The 18,914-nt window shown below is 38.5% G+C and overlaps 1 protein-coding gene across 2 annotated transcripts in view; it reads left to right on the top strand.

The window, feature by feature from the left end:
• The first annotated feature begins 15,539 nt into the window (after nucleotides 1-15,539).
• Nucleotides 15,540-18,914, top strand: part of LOC121409240 (gametogenetin-binding protein 2-like) — a 30,215-nt gene continuing 26,840 nt past the window's right edge. Inside the window, exons 1-2 of one of the 2 annotated variants that reach the window (XM_041601111.1) lie at nucleotides 15,540-15,632; nucleotides 16,303-16,447. In XM_041601111.1, coding sequence (XP_041457045.1) covers nucleotides 15,604-15,632; nucleotides 16,303-16,447 — 174 coding nt within the window. In that variant the 5' untranslated portion in view covers nucleotides 15,540-15,603. Of the gene's footprint in view, nucleotides 15,633-15,808; nucleotides 16,167-16,302; nucleotides 16,448-18,914 lie in introns of those variants that run through there. The other variant, XM_041601110.1, reaches the window with a different exon arrangement.

Raw genomic sequence — 18,914 nt, 5'->3', positions numbered from 1 at the left:
CACACTTGTCACTTGTGTCTGTGATATGTTACAAAAATGAAGCCCAGAAAAAATAGCGTTCAAAAATAATTATTTAGTGCTTCAAAAATTGAAATATAAAGTGACCGGAAATTCCATCTTAATTTCATTCCATACACTTATGTGTACTATTTAGGCGTCTACAAGACGCCTATTTACAAAATCGGGGTTTGCCTTGTAGCTTTAGCTTTTCTTTCTCAATAATGGTTGTTTTCAGGGTTTATTAGTTCTAATACATGCACTTATACGCATGTTTCATCTTGGTTTGAGAATTTTTTAAATTGGCTGCTCACAAAGTTAAACAATACCTTTAACCAAATGAGTTTTCATTGAACAGATTTATATTTCTTTTCTTTCCCTCTGAAAGTTTGCGTTATTGATAATTTATCTCTGTAATAAAATTATGCATAAGGACTGAAGAAACTTTTCCAAAGCTCGCTCCCTCGCCGTATTTCTCAAACATTACAAACCCCGTTTTGAAAGACGATTTTTGTCATTCTGTCTTTCAACTATTGAAAATTCGCTCGCTCGCTTCTCTAGCTCAAAATAATGGAATTAAATGTAGTTCATTATTTCATATCACAACAAATCCATTACAATACAGCTTTCGGGAAAAAACGTTGTAGGCTTTTAATTGAAACATTGTAGTGTTATGTACACGTACTAGAGGGAAAACTTTGTACTGGAGTGGAGATATGACATCAGAGGATTATACAGGGAAACTATACCAGGGTCATTTGCAGCCTATCTTCTTGCTGAATATCAAATTTAAGAATCGTACATTTACATTATTTTCAAGTTCACAATAGAGTGCTCTAAATGCTAGGTTTCACTTTGAAAAATTGTATACCCGGTCACCAGTGACATAAAACCCCCAATTTGCTTGCCATGTTTTATTATACCTAATTACATAATGTCTCTCCCAGTGGCGTAGCTACGGGGGGGGGGCACGTGCCCCCCCCTGAGATTTGGTGTGCCCCCCCCCCCAGAAAAAATTGGCAGAGCAAAAAAAAGAAAAAAGGGAGAAAGAAGAATGAAAAAGGAAAAGAAGAAGAAAGACAGAAGAAAAAAGAAGAGGAAAATAAGAGGAGGAAGACGAGTGAATGACATAATGTGAGGGGAAGACTTGCAATTAAAAAAAAATCTTAATGTTAGTATATAAAATTTTTGCTGGCGCTTCGCGCCATAATTGCCTGTTCGATGGGATTCATATCCTGCTGATGTGGAGCAAGTTTTGAAGTCAATATGCAAAACATATTTTAGCTCCGACATCGAGCTTTCATTATTTATTTTTCATTTGCAAATTTAAGTGCTCTGTAAAATGTCCGTTTTATGGTCTACATATCAGCATTTTAAGCTCACGCTGCGTGGTCACATTGTTTGATTTGCCAAGTTCATATTGTCTACGTGTATTCCATAATGTTCCATTAAACAAATGTATTCAGAATGCCCAGATTCTAAATCTAAAACATGCGCGATAGGGCCTGCATGTTCTTTATTTAAAATGTACTTAATCCAGTTTTACATCAGAATATCAATAATTGTCTGCTCACGCTTCACGATCGCATTATTAATGATACCCAATTGACTATATCCTATTTATGACTTACAAAATATGAATAGAGTGTCCCACTTTTAGGTCTAAAATCTCAATTTTCTTCCTCTCGCGCTTCGCGCTCGCATCAATTGTTTAGTTACATACCTATCCCATTAATTAATACAAAAAGTGCTTAGAATGACCATTTTTTTAGGTCGGAATTTCAAAAAATTTGCTCGCGCTTCGCGCTCGCATTATTGAAATATATACCGTCTTCGTGGGTAACTGTAAGCAGTCCTTAACAGGTCCCTTTCGATAATGCTAGAACAGTTGATAAAAATTTCTGTTCGCGCTTGGGGGTACATACGAATCTTGTTCAGGATCACACATAACATTGCCCAGAAAATTAAATTTTCAGGAAAAAACACATTAAAGTAAAAAAAAATCGCTCGCGCTTCGCGCTCGCACTTTTTATAAGGCTTATGAGATTATTTTATGTTTATGTTGTTTTATAAGAATAAAACTAAGAAGTGACTGATATAGGTGAAGATAATTTCGGGCCCCGTCCCCTATTGGCGAAAGTCGGATCCGCCCTTGTGGACACATACACACACACCGGGAAAATGGCCGGTGCCCCCCTGAAAAAGCAAGGACCCCCCAGTGCCCCCCGGGAAAAAAATCCTAGCTACGCCACTGGTCTCCCCCCCCCCTCGAATGGTGTCAAAAAACTTCTTCAACAGGTATGTAATTATCACATCCCGGGCAATCTATACGTCTATATACTGTAAATGTGATATTACCATCTTTTATTTAAAGGCTCAATACAAAAAATCTATGGCTGGTTATATAAGGTAATGATAGTAAATATCAATATGCGAGCGAGCGAGCAAATATACAATAGTTGGAAGACAGAATGGTGCTGATCAAAATCGTCTTTCTAGGGGTGTGCAATTATTGGAGAAATGCAGCGAGTGAATTAATTGAGCGAGTCTTGAAAAAGTTGTTTCAGTTGTTCAAAATCAAATGCATTAACAGATGATGATCAGTACCTTAAACATTAGAAGAAAAAGAAAAGTGAATGTAAAGAGCAACCAGGAATTAAACAGTTAAGATTTTGTTCAACCAATTTCCTCACTGGTTAAAGGTGAGATGAGAATAAAAATAAATGTTTCGTGATTGTCGTAACTAAGCAGTGGCGTCATGAGCCAAAAATTTTGATCCGGGCCAGTTATGGCGCATAAGGCAAACTTTATATTAAAAAAAGTAACGAGTGAGCAGAGCGAACGAGCAAATATTTCTACATTTTCACTACACAAATTCAATTTTGTGATAGATTTGAAATGACATTTAGAAAATTATATCATATTTCACCCTTTCAAATTATTTCTTTCTTTCCTTTTCTCTTATTTTTATTTGGTTATTATATCAGTATTTTATTTTGGAGGGGGGATTTGATCAATGGCACCAGTCATCGATTTGTTTAATGTCATCATCGCACACTAAACCTTAACTATGGGTATGCCTATATTGTTTGTACAAGTTATCCCCCGCTTAATGCACATCCTCTCCAGTGTAGGTCTATTGGCAAACAGTGGATTTTGATCAAACCATATTGAAAAGCCATTGGTATCGTTCAGTTCATAAAACGTTTAATAATCATATTCTCACGGAAATAACCTTTGCAATAAGCTGTAATATAGTGATTAATTGTCGTGGCCAAGATAAAGCGCGGCGGGAGCGGAGCGACTGCGCGAGAAATGTTCATTTTTAGTTACGCAAAATTGGGCCAATTCGAGCACTTTGGCTGCATGATTCACACATTAACAGAAATATTAATTATTTGATGATAATAATATATTTTCTGTCTTGAAAAAGAGGGGGGATGGGCGGCCGGCCGGCGAATGGTTGCACATGCCGCCCACCTGAGAAAAGGGGAAGGATATATCCCCCATCTCTGGGATTTACGCCTGCGCGTGTCCCTTCTCTATACGTCCATGATGCACGCATGACTGAGTTTAGAGGAAGTGGTGCTACCATGTCCATTTGCACGAGCAAATTACCATTTTAAGATACATGTAGTTCTTTCCGGCTTTTATTGCTATCTATTTTAAAAACAAAATTCATAACTTAATTATCAATTCTTCTTCTTCATGGCACGCGTAAAATGATTGATGCATCTGGTGAAGAAAAAGTTGACTTTTAAGTGAAACAAGTTATGAACTTTGCTTTCTGAATAGATAGCAATATTTTGCAATTTGCAATAGCAAATGGAAATTTGGTAGCCCCATTTCCATAATTCGTATGAACTTTGAGATTGCTTTAAATGAAAGAAGAGGGACATAATTTTTCCATTGATATACATCCCATAAAGCAGATTATGATTACAAAAAATACTTTCACTGAATTACTGTCTCATCATCATCTGCTGTAATCTTTAAAGATTATGTGCGAAGCGCGCACAATTGCAAGGTATACTGACCTAATAGAGACATTTTAAGGACTGTGCCATTAAACGGATATGTATCTTAGTGGTCAAATAATGCGAGCGCGAAACGCGAGCTGAAATTTTTTATATTCAGTCCTAAAAAGGGACATTATAAGCAAAGTTTTGTAATCATGATCCGTACCTGTCTCACAAAACAAACAATGCGAGCGCGAAGCGCATTCTATGGCTTGTTTGTAGGAATTTACTATTTCACTAATCTAGTGATGCGAGCGCGAAGCGCAAGCTGAAAATTTGTTTTAAATAGATCAGAAAAAGGGACATTTTAAGGACTGTCTTTAGGAATTCGTGCACTGCACTGATTTAACACCGGCCCGGTATCTATATCGGTCCACACCAATGCGAACGTAAGCACAGACTGGAAACGTTTTATATTAAGGCCTTAAAAGGGGGCAATCATTTTAAATATATAGTCATGAAAAAAAACATATGTCACTACATAAAACAATAATAACTTGAAGTGCGATGAGATAATTTGGTGCATAACCTTTATGCACCAAATACAACAGGACTATATATCTCATTAGTCAGACGATGCGAGCACCAGGAATGATGAACACATAGGACCTATATAGGTCCTAAGCAAATTATGTTTCATAAAGTTATGGAAAAAATATTTCTTATGTAATATGATTATAATATAATATAACATACAATAATACAAAATAATATAACATACAATAATTTATTCTTCCCCATTAAGTTTTTATATTTTTCTCCTTTTCCCTGTTTCTTTTTTTTGCCAGCCGACTGGGGGGGGGGGGGTAGTTACGCCACTGACTGCATGCTAACATCTCTTTCAGCCATTAAAATGTTACATAAATTATTGAAGTTACCTTTATCTTGTATGTAATCGTCTTGGATTTGATGACCAATTAAGTCGGCAGTATCTGTAAGGTCCTTTTCACAGTTCAGGAGTAGCAGGTTGTCCAGTCGCCGCGCCGGTCTCCCATGGTTGATCTATAAAAGTTCTTAATAAACTTCATATGGCTGAAGGTTCATCCTTTGCAACACATATTGGTGCTGTCATGAGAAGCTTGTAAGCGTTCCAAGAGAGAGGAAGAATAGACTTGTCAAATGCCAAAGTGGCTGCGTCAGCAACACTTTGCAGATCTCTTGCCACTTCCATGTCATGGAAGCATTCTAGTTCCACTTTCAATGTCTCGTGATCTACTTCTTTTGGAAAGAGTTTACAAAAGTCAACAACATCTGCCATAGTCAGTTGGAGTTGCTGGCGTTGGAGGCAAGAGCAAACGTGACATTGTCTACACTTTGTCAAGTGTTGGCTGCATTTTCTCCTTGAATTGCAGTATTGACTGCAACCCCAACCTGCCCCCATTCCTACCCATCCCCACCCCAAGCACATTCTAACGGGGACATCCCGATAGACCGCGGGTCCGATAGACCGCGGGTCCGTTAGACCGCGGGTCCGATAGACCGCGGGTCCGTTAGACCGCGGGTCCGATAGACCGCGGGTCCGATAGTCCGCAGTGCGTGTAAAATTATGATCAGATATATCAAATGTCATCGAGAGGTCCAAAGGTCAAATGATACGAGACCATGGGGTTCTATCAGGTGCGGATCCGTGGGGGGGGGGGGGCGAGGGGGAACTGCCTCACCCACCCCCCCCCGCTCAAAAAAGATTGGGAGAGGGGAAAAGGAGAGAATAAAAAGAGAGAGGAAGATGGGAAAAGAAGATAATAGAAAAGAGAGTAAGAGGGGGAAAGGAAAGACAAAGAAAAAGGGAGAAGAACAGGGGGAAAGAAGAGAAAAAAGACAGGAGGGAAAAGGAAGAGAAGAAAAGAAAGCTAGGAGAAAGGAAAAGGAGGAAAAAGAAGAAGAAAAAAAGAGGAAGGAAGAGAAGAATATTTAAATAGAGAGGAAGATGGGAAGAAAGATAGGAAAAAAGAAAGATAGAGGAAGAGGGGAAAAGAAGAGAATAAAAGAGAGAGAGAGAGAGTGGAAGGGGGAGGGAGAGAAGAAAAAAAGATTTAAATGAGAAAAAAGGGAAAGGAAAGAAAAAGGAAGAGGAATAATTAATGGGGGAAAGAGAAAAGAGGAAGAGGGAAAAGAAAGAAATGAAAAGAAGAAGAAAAAATAGGAAGAGAATAATATAGGTTTTCCCGCCCAATTTCGTCAAAATTTCAACCGATTTAATGATGTAATAATTCAATTTGCAACTGATTTGAATGACCTATGAGATCAACATTTGAATAGCCAAATACTTAATTCAATTTAATTCTATTGGTATGCGATTTCACGGTTATCCCATTCAAACAGGAACAAAGAACGATCAAATTAAAGTAGCTGAAGAAGTGTTTTCAAATTCGCACCGTTACCCTCCTTGCGAACGTTTAGGTTTTCAAATTCATTAATATGCAATCACTCATAGGATATGGACAGTGTTTTTCGTAGTTGTTTTTTTATACTTGCCGGCTGCCCTTAAGAGGCTCAATTGTTTGTTTTTGCTTTTTTCGTTGACGAAATACCCTTAGTCTTTGGTTAAAAACCTTCTTTTTTTTTGCTCGTCAAATTGCGCCCCTCCCTTTTGGAAAATCCTGAATCCGCCCCTGTATCCACTCATCAAATATCGTTTACAACCTTATCCTATAAGGGTTACTTGAATTACGTCTTTATCAAACATAATGGGATAAAATAATTTTAACTGAAAAGATCAGAAAAAATAGAAAGAAAGTAAAGTTTGGAAAAAAATATTGTATAACGTAATACAAATTGAAGACAGAAACATGATATCTTGATTTGGACGTTTAAAGTGCAAATATGTGTTCCGATAAATGAAACTGAAAATGGCATTTTAGGCGGAATTAAACGATCAGTTCGTCGTCGCGAAATTAAATGACAAATTTGAGCCATTAATTTGAACGAATTTCTCTCTAAATTGAATTTCTAAAAAAATTCAAAGGAATGATATAGAACCGAATTGAATGCTGAATAAATGAAAATGAACCATGTGTGCAGAGGATTGACAAAATATTTCGAATTTAAACGTCCTGTCATTAATTTAAATGCAACTCTGATGAAATTGGACGGGAAAACCTATATTAAAAAGAGAGAAAGATAAGAAAAAGAGAGATGGAAATGAATGTCGAATGTCCCATTGGGGGATTTGAAATCTCATCTTTTTAGGTTGGAATATAAAAAAAAATTCAGTTTAATCGTTGAAATATGTAACGTCTGAATGACTAACTTTTCGACCAGTCCATAATATTTAACATTTCTGCTCGCGCTTCGCGCTCGTGGTAATTATCTAGTTACATACGCGTCCTGTTCAGGTTCACAAACATTGCAATTTAATTTTTAGCTTGCATATTGCTTATGAGATTATAACACATTTATGTTGCTTATAAAGTAAATTTAGGAAATGACTGTTAGGACATGGGTGTTTGCCCCCCCCCCCCCACCCCAACAAAAAGAGAGAGAGAATGAAGGGTAAGAAAAAATAGAGAGAAAATGAAAGGGATTAGGATGAAATATACTATTATTTTCCAAATATTATGTCAAAATCTATCACAACCTTGTATTTTTGTAATAAAAGTGTCAACATATTTGCTTGATCGCTTTGCTCACTGCCAACTTCTTATCAATTTTATACAATACGCCATATCGAACCCCCTCGATATTGTTGGCTCATTACGGCACTTGGACAAATCAACTTTGAGAGGCCGATCGGGGAAAATATGGGTGAAAAAATGCCCCCCCCCATTGGCGGAAGCTGGGTCTGCCCCTGACTTAGGCTTCAGGATAAAATACAGGAAAATTCTTTTAAAAATCAGATCGCGCTTCGCGTTCTCATTATTTATTTAGGCCTTGTGAGATACCTCAGTGTGTTTTTCAAGAATAAAATCTCAGATTTTCTTTAACGTCTACCCCCCTCCCATTTCATTTATTTTTTTATCTTGGTGCCCTCGCCCCCCCCCCCCCCCTGCACCCATGCTGAATAAATACGCCACTGATGAGGATAAGTCGAGATTGCATTATTCCCAAGAGGTTATCATTAATATTATTGAAGGGTATTCTAACACAACAGTACAGAAACTACAGCTCCCATTCACAATATTCTAGTAGGGCCTACTCTGGTTAGAAGTTAAACCAAATTGAAACCCCCCAAAATCACTCGTGCTTCGCGCTCCCATTAATATTACATCATGGGCGGAAATCCCAGGGGGACAGGGGGGACGTGTCCCACCTACTCAAAATAGTAGGGGGATATCAAATGTCCACCTACTATTTTGGTCTTTGATAATCATAGAAATACATCATTTTAAATCGAAATAAAACATTTTGGGACGAGATGACCTTACTTTGGCGATGATAACCTTTTTTTGCTTGTCATATTTTCCCGCCCCTTGTCCCCATAGGCGGATCCAGGGGGCCGAGCTCCCCACCCCCCGTCTTGGCGGAGCAAAAAAAGAAAAAAAAGGAAAGAAAGAAGGAAAAAAGGAGGAAAAAGAGAGGAGAAAAGGAAGAGAAGGACGACGAAGGCATAAAATAAGATGAAGGGAAGACTTGGAAAATAAAAAGAATCTTTCGTGCAACTATATAAAACTTTCGCTCGCGCTTCGCGCTCACATTGCCTATTAGGTGATTTACATATCTTGTTCAATATAGAGTTCGAATATCAAGTTTGGAAGTCAATATACAACACATATTTCACCTCGGAAATCGAACTTTCATTATTTTGTGTAATTTACAAATTGGTTTTTAAAAAGTGCTCTGTAAAAATGTCAATTTTATGGTTTGAATGCTAACATTTGCTGCTTGCGCTACGCGCTCGCAAATTTTGATTTATCAGGTACCTATATTTTCGTGCATACCATAAAGTTTTCAAAATATCCCTTTTCTGGTCTGATTGTTAAGGCGCATCAGCTAGAGCGCTGCACGTTCGCATTTTGATTGGCGAGTTATATAAATGTTTCAATATTGTTTATACAACAAACTACTTAAAATCCACTTTTCATGACAGTTTATCAAAAATTATAGCTAGCGACTTGCGCTCGCATTAATGGTTAAAAATATATAAACTGATGCATCGTATTCATAATCACAAAAGTGAAATGTCCAGTTTTTATGCCATGATATCATCAGATTTCGCGCCCTCATTAGGCATTAATAAATATGATATCAATTTAATAATTAAATTGTCCCTTTGTTTCATCTCGCGCTTAGCAAGATGAATAGGAAGATAGTCATCATTTTCATATGATGGCATGTCGTAAGGATGTCCCGGTCCTATGTCAAAACTAAAAGTAATAATAATATCAGCTCTTTTTTAAGTGCGAACCATATCCACCTTACAATTTTTCTACAAAGTGCTAGAAATATAAAGCTGAAATTGACTCTTTTTTTCAGATCGGACTATCAAAGTTTCATGATTTTCATGATTAAAGTTGTATTTAGAATGCCTAGATTCTAGGTCTAAATATGAAACACGCTCGCGCATGTTTATTCAGATACCCAACTTGTTCTCTATTTCAAATCATTATCCAGTTTCAGATCACAATATCCAAAATTTTCTGCTCGCATTATTAATGTAGGAAGACCCCATATCAGGCGCGCCGGAACACTTTCAGTTTTGGGGGGGCAAAATCCCGAAGGGGGCACAATATTTTTGACAGTGTGAGATACCGAAGCGATCGAGCGGAAGAGGCTGTGGGACCCCCCCCCCCCCCACTGTAAGGACTTTGTGTAAAAATGGAGTATAAAAGTTGCGTTTCTAAGAGCATTCAAAATAAATTTCTTGAGAATTAAACAGTATTGGAGTTCTTTTTGCTCCTTCTGTTTCCTCCCTTCTGACCCAGACTGGTGTTTCTTCATGATCAGGGTCGTAGTTCCAGCAAATTACGAGCCTTATTGCAAACGAAATTGTTTCAAACCAATGTAATATAGGCCTTTTAAAGACTTTAAGATGACAAACATGACCGTACGCAGCCGGGGGCCGCCGATCGAGAGGGCAAAATTCACAAAATTCACCAAAAGTGTGCACGAAATCCTTCAATTTTATTCTAGAAATTTTTAAGCTCCCCCATCACAAACCCCCTCGCTCTTAAGTTTCTTCGAAAATTTAGGTCTTGCAGCCCCACCCACTCCCGGATTTTTTTTTTTTTGCAAACGTCCATGAATAACAAAAGCTGGGATGAACCAGAGAACATAGCTGCCATCTCGATCTGATTAGTAACAGGTAATGGGAAGAAGTTTTGGAATCTAAAATACATCAGACAAAGCGCCTTCCAATCATGCCAATGAAAAGGACTAGAGGAAAATACGGGGCTGTGAAAATATCTTAAGATTTTTTTTATAGTAGAGCAGTACTGTAACGCTTATTTTTTTCTTTTATATTCTTTATTTACATTTTTATTCATATCTCGGATAATATGAGTCCGGTCAAGAAGACACTTTCACAGATGATTTTATTTTTTTCATGTCTAAACTTTATCTCAAGTTGCTTTCGAGTGGGATTCACCATTTTCACAAATTATAAATTATAATCCTCTACACATGATTATTCTGCGTGTAATTTTCTGATAACATGTCTATATTGAGTTGAAATGACCTTGGTATTTTCTTTAGGGCACTGACTTGTTAGCACTGTACTAACTCAATTTATATTTAGTTGAAAATGAAATAATTGAAACAAGTTTCTCGAGATGTTATGGTTTCTGGGCTTGACAGCTATGACATAGATTCCATATGTTGCTCGAGTAACTAGTGTTCACGCGCGTTAGTGATATCGGGTCCGGTCTGAGCGTTTCTGGGCGACCGCGCGTTTGTTAGACGACACAGCCAGCATCATAGAGTCATAAGCCTAATCATTGGTGGACCACTATCAATTTGCCGTTCGCTTTTAGTCTGGAATGTATTCATTAAAAGTTAAACGTTATTACACTTTAATAAGATGGAAAAGGGGCTTATCAAAGGTATGTTTCACAGAGGAACTTTTCGTCGAAAGACGCGAGGGTTACTATGATAATGTATTTGCCCCGTCAGGGGCAAAATTTTTTCATTTTTGACAATGGAAATGACAATTTTTAGGCAGAAAAGCGCATTCGTTTGCTTTTGTCCTTAAATAATTTATCTTTTTTCTACTTTCAGGGGGGCACATTGGGGGGGGGGGGCAAAATCTCGTTTTGCCCCCCAAAAATTTTATTTGGGGGGGCAAGTGCCCCCCCTGCCCCCCCGCTTCCGGCGCCCTTGCCCCATATTACTCATCCTTTTGATGATTTACAAAACATGAACACAGTGGCCCACTTTTAGGTCTAAATGTCAAAAAAAAAAAATTCTGCTCGCGCTTCGCGTTCACATCAATCGTTAAATTAAATAGCTATCCTGTTCACGATTACAAAAACTGATTGAAATTTTCCATTCTTTCTTTAAAAAACTTCAAAAATGTTCAGCTCGCGCTTCGCGCTCGCATTTTTTTGATTGTTGAAATATGTGACGCCTTCATGGCTAAGTGCAAGCAGTCCTTAACAGGTACCAGTTTAAAACGTATAATTTTTTTTGCTCGCACTTTGCGCTCGCATTATTAATACTCATATTTTTTAGGATTTACAAATCATGAATAGAGTGTCTCGTTCAGTAAATATTATAGGACTAAATCTAGAAATTTTCCGCTCGCGCTTCGTGCTTGCTTTAATTGTTTACTCATATACCTATTCTGCTTGAAAAAAAAGTGCTTAAAATTTCCTTTCTTTGGGTGAAAATTTCAAAAAGATTCAGCTCGCGCTTCGCGCTCGCATTATTTGATTGTTAAATGTTACTTTAACAGGTATCTTTTTCATCAGTTCATTTCCCCTCGCGCTTTTTGTTCGTAGCAATTATTAAGTTGCATACATGTCTTTTTCAGGATAACAAACATTTCCCAGAATCAGCTCAAATTTTAGGAAAAAAATACATAAAATTTCCCCAAAAAATAGCTCGCGCTTCGCGCTCGCATCATATAAATGAGGATTATGATATTATGTATTAATTTATAAGAATAAAGCCAAGAAGTGACTAATGAGGACTACCCCTTCAAAGAAACAAAAAAAAATTATCTTCGAGCTGCCGATCGGGGAAAATATGGCTGAAACATATTTCCGCCCCACCCCCCCTCCTATTGGCGAAGGCTGGAACCGCCCCTGTGTCCCCCTACCTTTTGGTATTTATGTATTCATGGATTTTTTTTCAAGAACACATTAAAAAGTGGTCTTCATTTTTTTAATGTGATTATAAGATAATTTAAGTTAGCCTGGCCGGGAGGGAATGGGCACCATTTTTTCGAAAAGTACACATGGGCGCCAAACATCAGGTCAAATTTGCTCCCCCTCCCTCCCCTTGAAATCCTGGATCCGCGCCTGGGTTCTATAACAATAACCCAATAAGGACAATCACCCCCTGACAACTACTTCAAGGAAAGTATTATCCCCATATTTTTTTACCGCTGGGGACTGTTACCCCCCGGAAATTTACTCTCCAGACAATTACCCCAGATAATTATGAAAATAATAATTGTGAAAATGCCTTAACGTGACGACATGGCGTGGTACTTTATCTTACCATGTCTTAATTAATCATTGGCGGCCGAAGGCAAAACATTTAGCGGGATCCACCTGATATTTTGGGATGGACACAGGTAAAAATGACAAGCAAATCAACCAAATTTTTTTTTTCTTACCATGTCTTAATTAATCATTGGCGGCCGAAGGCAAAACATTTAGCGGGATCCACCTGATATTTTGGGATGGACACAGGTAAAAAATTGACAAGCAAATCAACCAAAATTTTAGGAGGGACCACCAAAATATTTTGACAAGGAAAAAAAAAAGGTTATCAACCAAAATTGGGGGGGGGGGCAAAATATTTAAGGGTGTTCTCCCTCAATTTAGGGGGGGAGAAGTAGAAAAGAAATTGACGACCGAAAAAAAAAGTTCTCAACTAAAAATTTAGGGGGGACCGTCCTCCCACCTCAAATTTAGGGGGGAAAGCCACCCCCCCCGCTTCCGCCGCCTAAGTAACTAATAAGCTTATTATATCGACATAGCGATATATTCTATCTTGTCAAGTCGATATGTCCACATGGCGAGATATGAAGTGTACAAGTCCCGGCAAGAATCCCGATATATCGCCATGTTGACATGTAACATATTTAAGTCGACTTAATTGGCAAGATACAATATCTCGCCATGTTGACATATAACTTTTTATAAGTGGACTGACTTGGCAGGATAACGTATCTCGCCATGCGGACATAATAAGCTTATTTAGTCGACATGGCAAGATAAAGTATCTCGCCATGTCGTCAAGTCGATGGCATTTTAGAGGCTCCGTATGGCGTCTAGAGGGCATATTTCCGGGGGGGGGGGGTAACAGTCCCCGACGATAAAAATATAGAGATAATATTTTCCTTGAAGTAGATGTCAGGGGGCGATTGTCCTGTGGGTCATCGTTATAGAACCCCATGGACTCGTATCGATGACCTTTTGACCTCTCGATGACATGGATTTCACTATATTGTCCTGATCATAATTTTTCACACACCGCGGACTATCGGACCCGCGGTCTATCGGGCCCGCGGTCTATCGGACCCGCGGTCTATCGGGCCCGCGGTCTATCGGACCCGCGGTCTATCGGACCCGCGGTCTATCGGGCCCGCGGTCTATCGGACCCGCGGTCTATCGGGCTGTAACCAAACCCATTCTAACACCATAAATAAAAAAAAAATCTTCGGAGACAGAATTTAGTAAAAAATAACTTGATTGATTGGTGGTGATTTTTTACCTGATTGCTAAGAAAGCATGAATTCTTGTAAGCAAGCAACCAGAGGACCGACGGCTTAAGGTCCTCTCCGAAGGACCTGGTACTGAGGATTAATGCCTTACCAAAGGGCACTAGTGCACCAAGTGGGAATCAAGTTGTAGACTTGTCTTCATGAATTTGCCAACTGCAGAGTTACCAGTTTTTTAAGTCCGTGTGTTCTGTTCTTTTCAGATCTGAAACGGGGCAGTACTTGTACATCACTTTGCTGACTGGTAGAGTGTATAGTGTTCTGCCACTTTAATATAGGCCCACTTTATAATTTGCCAACTATACTTTGGCTTTGATTATTCAACTTAAACCTTGGAAATTCATCCCACCCCATATTTCTTTACCTAGTCTTGCCTCTAATTTTACAAAACTAATGTGTTTGTTAAATCGTCAATAATTGTGGTATAATTTGCAAACTCACAAGCTTGTTTATATTGGGGGAGGACCGGGGGCTTATTATAGCTCCATCTGTTTTGTCCTTTGTATTTTGCTGACTAGTAGGGCTCTAAGCCTGGCTACATGGACTTGGATTTGCCCCGGGATTTGCCAACTCAACTGGTTGTCTTTACTCTATAAGTCGTAACCTTCAAAGTAAATACCTCTATTTTTCTTTCCTGTTTTCTTTCCTTTTTTGTCTTTCTCTCTTTCTCTCTCTCTCCCCTCTCTCCTTCTTTCTTTTTTCTCTTCCTTTCTTTCCCTCTTTCTTTTTCTCCCCTCTCCTTCATTTTGCCAACTGGTACATGATTGTGCCGATGGCCATGAATGTTGGGGGGGGGGTCGACGGCTGCACACCCCCACCACTTTTTGGTCGAGTGCCCCCCCCCCCCCGCCCCGGGTCCAAGAGTCAAGACCCCGTGCGGTGGACTCTTCATCTGTAAAATTCAAAAGTCTCTACAACAGGCCTCAGTATGGACCCTTCCTGTATTAAGCTTAATTTGCGTTGAAGCAGTGGCCGGGGGGGGGTTCCACAGCCAAGGGGATAAAAGAAAATAAAGCAGGCAGCGAAATGAGATGAATGAAAAATACATGTATTTGCTATGATGTAAAATCTATGACATTATTATACTTTCATTTCAAAAGGCCATTTTCTTTCTGGCTCGCTTCGCTCGCTGGCGACTTTTTACAAATTTCCCCACATTTGCTCTGGTGTGACCTCTCAAAATATTGGATGATTACGGTACACAACTGCACTGAATTTTTGTGTTGTGTGAAAGCTATATAAATATACACGCAATTTGAATATAGTGGCCATCTGTTCAAAATGACTTTAATATCAAGAGGGAATTCCGGGGCACTGCCCCGGACCTCATCAATTTAAAAGCACTGCTGTATGAATGAGTTTGGACCATGGCCCCAAAAAGTTCTACAACCAACGGTAACCCCCCCAAAAAAAATAAATAAATAAATAAAAATAAAAAAATAAAAGCAAAGCAAAGTGTTTGCCTCATGACGTGCCATTGCCTGTTCCATGATGACCAGAATTTTTTTGGATCTTAGTCTCCCCCCCTGGCCACTGGGCCTGTTCCGCCCCTGGATGCAAATCTGACTCCACGCCTCCCCTCCAGGTCCGTCCCGCTCTGTTTAATATTCATGGCGGACCCATTTCCATGCATTGCAGCGCTCCTATTGGACATTCACGAAATTCCTATTCAAGTTTCAGGGTCGCAAAACTCATACATGTAATGTGAATTTGAAGTGCATGCACGCGTCAATTGCATGATCCACGTCTCGCGCCACAACGATGCGGCATAGGCCTTGTGCAGCTCTTAGGTAAGTCTATTTTTTAACCATTCAAATGCATATTTCTAGCCTGATACATGAATTTATTGAAATGTGTAAAGAAGTATAATTGATTTTCGCTTCGTTTACCCTTTAAGTTTGGGGGAACTCCCCACTTTTCAAGAAAATTTTAGTGTCGTGTGCAAAAATAAAATGGCGCATATCTAGCTCCATTGAACTGCGTGTAATGACTCCTTCCGCGGAATGATATTAATTCTTTTTGCTGTTAGAATTCGATGAAACCTTCTAAAATGTAAAACAACATCTATGGTTACACAATTTTTGCTGACATGAATAATAGTATTTGGATTAGACATATTTTTACTTTTTTCTTTTGTTTTCTTTGATTAAAAAAAAAACTATTTTATTTGCGTAAGTACATTTTCTTAAACTACATTGTGCTTCGGCGCGCCAAGTGTTCCATTGAATCGCGTACTGTTTGAAAATATTGACTGTATTTTTCCTTGTAAAAGTTAATTTGTCTCGCCAGATGCCCCTTTCAACGTGTGCAAGTTGCGGGGGAAGGTGAATATAAATCATTTATTTTTTATTTCTTCAGTTTAGCTTGTGTAATTCTTTACGTGTCTAACGTTTAGTGTAGTGTGATAATGTGTCACTGTCATGAATTTTCCCATTTGTTTACGTGTTGTTTAATACACAGTCACAGGTGTCCCGAATTGGACTGTGCCAGTGCAGTTAGAATGGAAAATACAGCTCAACTTGTGGCAGTCTGTCCTCCGGGATCAGAGAATATTTATCAGTATTTGAGAAGACAGATGCCTCTTACAACAGAAGGCAATACTACGGTAAGTTTATTTCCTTGAAAATGCACTTTCCAATGAATTAGGCCTAATTAAATTATGACGAGAGAGTCTGAGGAGTGAGCCCAGGCCCAGGGGGGGGGCGTTTGACCAAAAAAATGCTAGGGGTGTGCCGGGGGTGAGAAAAAAAACGGGGGCCTTGGAGCTGGCAAATTGTAAAAAGGAGGGTCCTCAGAACCACTCACACATTGTACGAGGTTAGTATGTATGGCAGTGAGTCCAAACTTCGCGCGTGTCCAAACTTCGCGGACGGTCATTATCTCCAAAACTAGCCAATATCCTTAAAATCTGACATCATCAATGTGAAAAGCGACCTAAAATTACCCTTCGTTGAAAGTTTCTTTAGGATTAGTCCAGTATTCATGAAAATATTGGCAAAAGATCGGCAAATTTGTCACCGTTAGCGCCCGTTTTGAAGAAAGCAACAAGCATCACGATATCACCATTTTACAAGCAGAAATCATAAAAAATGTGAGTTAAATGTAGTACTAACCGATTCCATAGCATTTTGCCATCAATCTGATATAAATATTTCACTTTTTGAGCTCGAGTCTTTGTTTAAATCTCCACAAAAGCTTTGGTGCGCGAAGTTAGGTCACACTTTTTCTGAACGGTTTTCCAGCACAGCCCGCATTCGCCGATCGGAATAGAATTTTGAGATCGCGATACCGGCGAAACCCCGTGACCTACTTTACATTTTCGTCCATGATTTTATAGTTTACGATCTTGCCATCAATGTGGTAACTATTTCTTGAATTGGTTTTGTATAAATTATCAATAATTTGTGGACAAAATTAAGCCTGATGAATATTTTTGAAAAGTGCGCGAAGTTTGGACACCCCATCATACTAATAGGGTGTCTGGAGAAAAAAATTATTTTTCTTATTTCAAGAAAATATCACATTTTCTTTGTGAATTTGAAAAGAAATGACCTTCAGACTTACAGAAATGTAACATTTTTGAAACAAATCCAATTATTGGCTGCAAAAAAGAAGAATGAAATTAGGTAATTTTTCAGCATTTCTCTGCCATAGACTGTGTAGTTAAGAAATGGACACACACAAATCCAAATTTTTAGCTTCCAAGGGCTGTTATAAATTTATTGTTTATGCCAAAAACTTGTCCATAAAGAGTCAAATAGGATTTTTTATGCTCTTTCTGATGGTATGATTTTTATAAAGATTTGGAAACCAGATCACAATGAAAAATTGCGACAAAGTGAAAAAATTGTGCAAAACAGAAATTTCATTTTCCCATAGAAAACGCATGGGGAAATGGCAATCTCAACACACACAAAAATAAGGGTTTGCAATTTATCTCTAAATCCTTAGTTAGAATGATCATATAAACTTGTCCTTACTGTCAAAAGAAGCCCCTGAATTTTCTCTTTCCATACATGCCAAACACAAGTTAATTATCAATTCAGATCACATTTTTCTAATAGCCTGAACTTCCCGAAAAATATGTGCCACATTTTCCCCTAAATCAGCCTGTTTTATGCTGACACTTTTCAGTGTGGCTTCAGACACCCTAGTACTAACCTCGTACAATAGACCGTGTTTGACCCTGGATTTCGAAGTAGTCGGCAAACATCGCTTCATTGCTGAAGTAATATTTGCCGAAGCTCCTCGCTACGTACCGGGGCTCTTGCCGGTAAGTAGCAAGATTTTGCTGAATATAATAATAATAATAAAATAATAATCCGATAAAAAAAGCACATTTTGCTTACCTCGGCCTCGAAAGTGACTTCGCTTGTCTCTTCCACGGAAATACAAGGAAGCCCGTTGGTGGCGCTAATAATTTCACAACCTTGATTCAGCTCCTCGATAATTTTATAACTGTATCTAAATTCTTTGAATGCGCAATCCTCATGATTAATTTACTAATTATGGGCACCAATTAATGAAATGCCTTCAAAAAACATAATTAATGATTATTATTGGTGATGATAACACTCATTTGCATTAATTTAAAAAGATGACTGATAAAAAAAAATGAAATAATATACGTGCCTGGAAAGAAACCAGCAGTACAAGCTTTGACGAACGTCAATAATACGTATACGGTATACCAAAGTCTATACAATGAAAAAGATTGGACACTTCACGGACTTTGCGTAATGCCTTGCGTCGATATGCGTGTAAAATAGTGTAGGTGCCTATTCTTTCCCTTGTCGTGTCTTTGATATGAATATAAATCGCGCGCCCTCTTCAGGAGAAAATTGATATCAACGCTGACTGATTTCTATCTCCGTAAAATCTTCACTAAAGATCAAGAAAATATACATATTTTTCGAAAGAAACTTCAAGGAGAAGTCACGGAAGGATCTAAATGATTCGGTAAGTGTCATAGCAGGATGTGGAATATTTATTTATACATAATATTTTATGTGGGCAAAAGCCCACTGTATTTTCGAAGTGTAGTGGTGTGTCGCGTTCGTATGACTGATAAT

This window comes from Lytechinus variegatus, chromosome 2 (genome assembly GCF_018143015.1).
Source record: "Lytechinus variegatus isolate NC3 chromosome 2, Lvar_3.0, whole genome shotgun sequence".
NCBI lineage: Eukaryota > Metazoa > Echinodermata > Echinoidea > Temnopleuroida > Toxopneustidae > Lytechinus > Lytechinus variegatus.
Note: the sequence above shows the minus strand (reverse complement) of the source record. Positions and strands in the feature narration are given on the sequence as shown.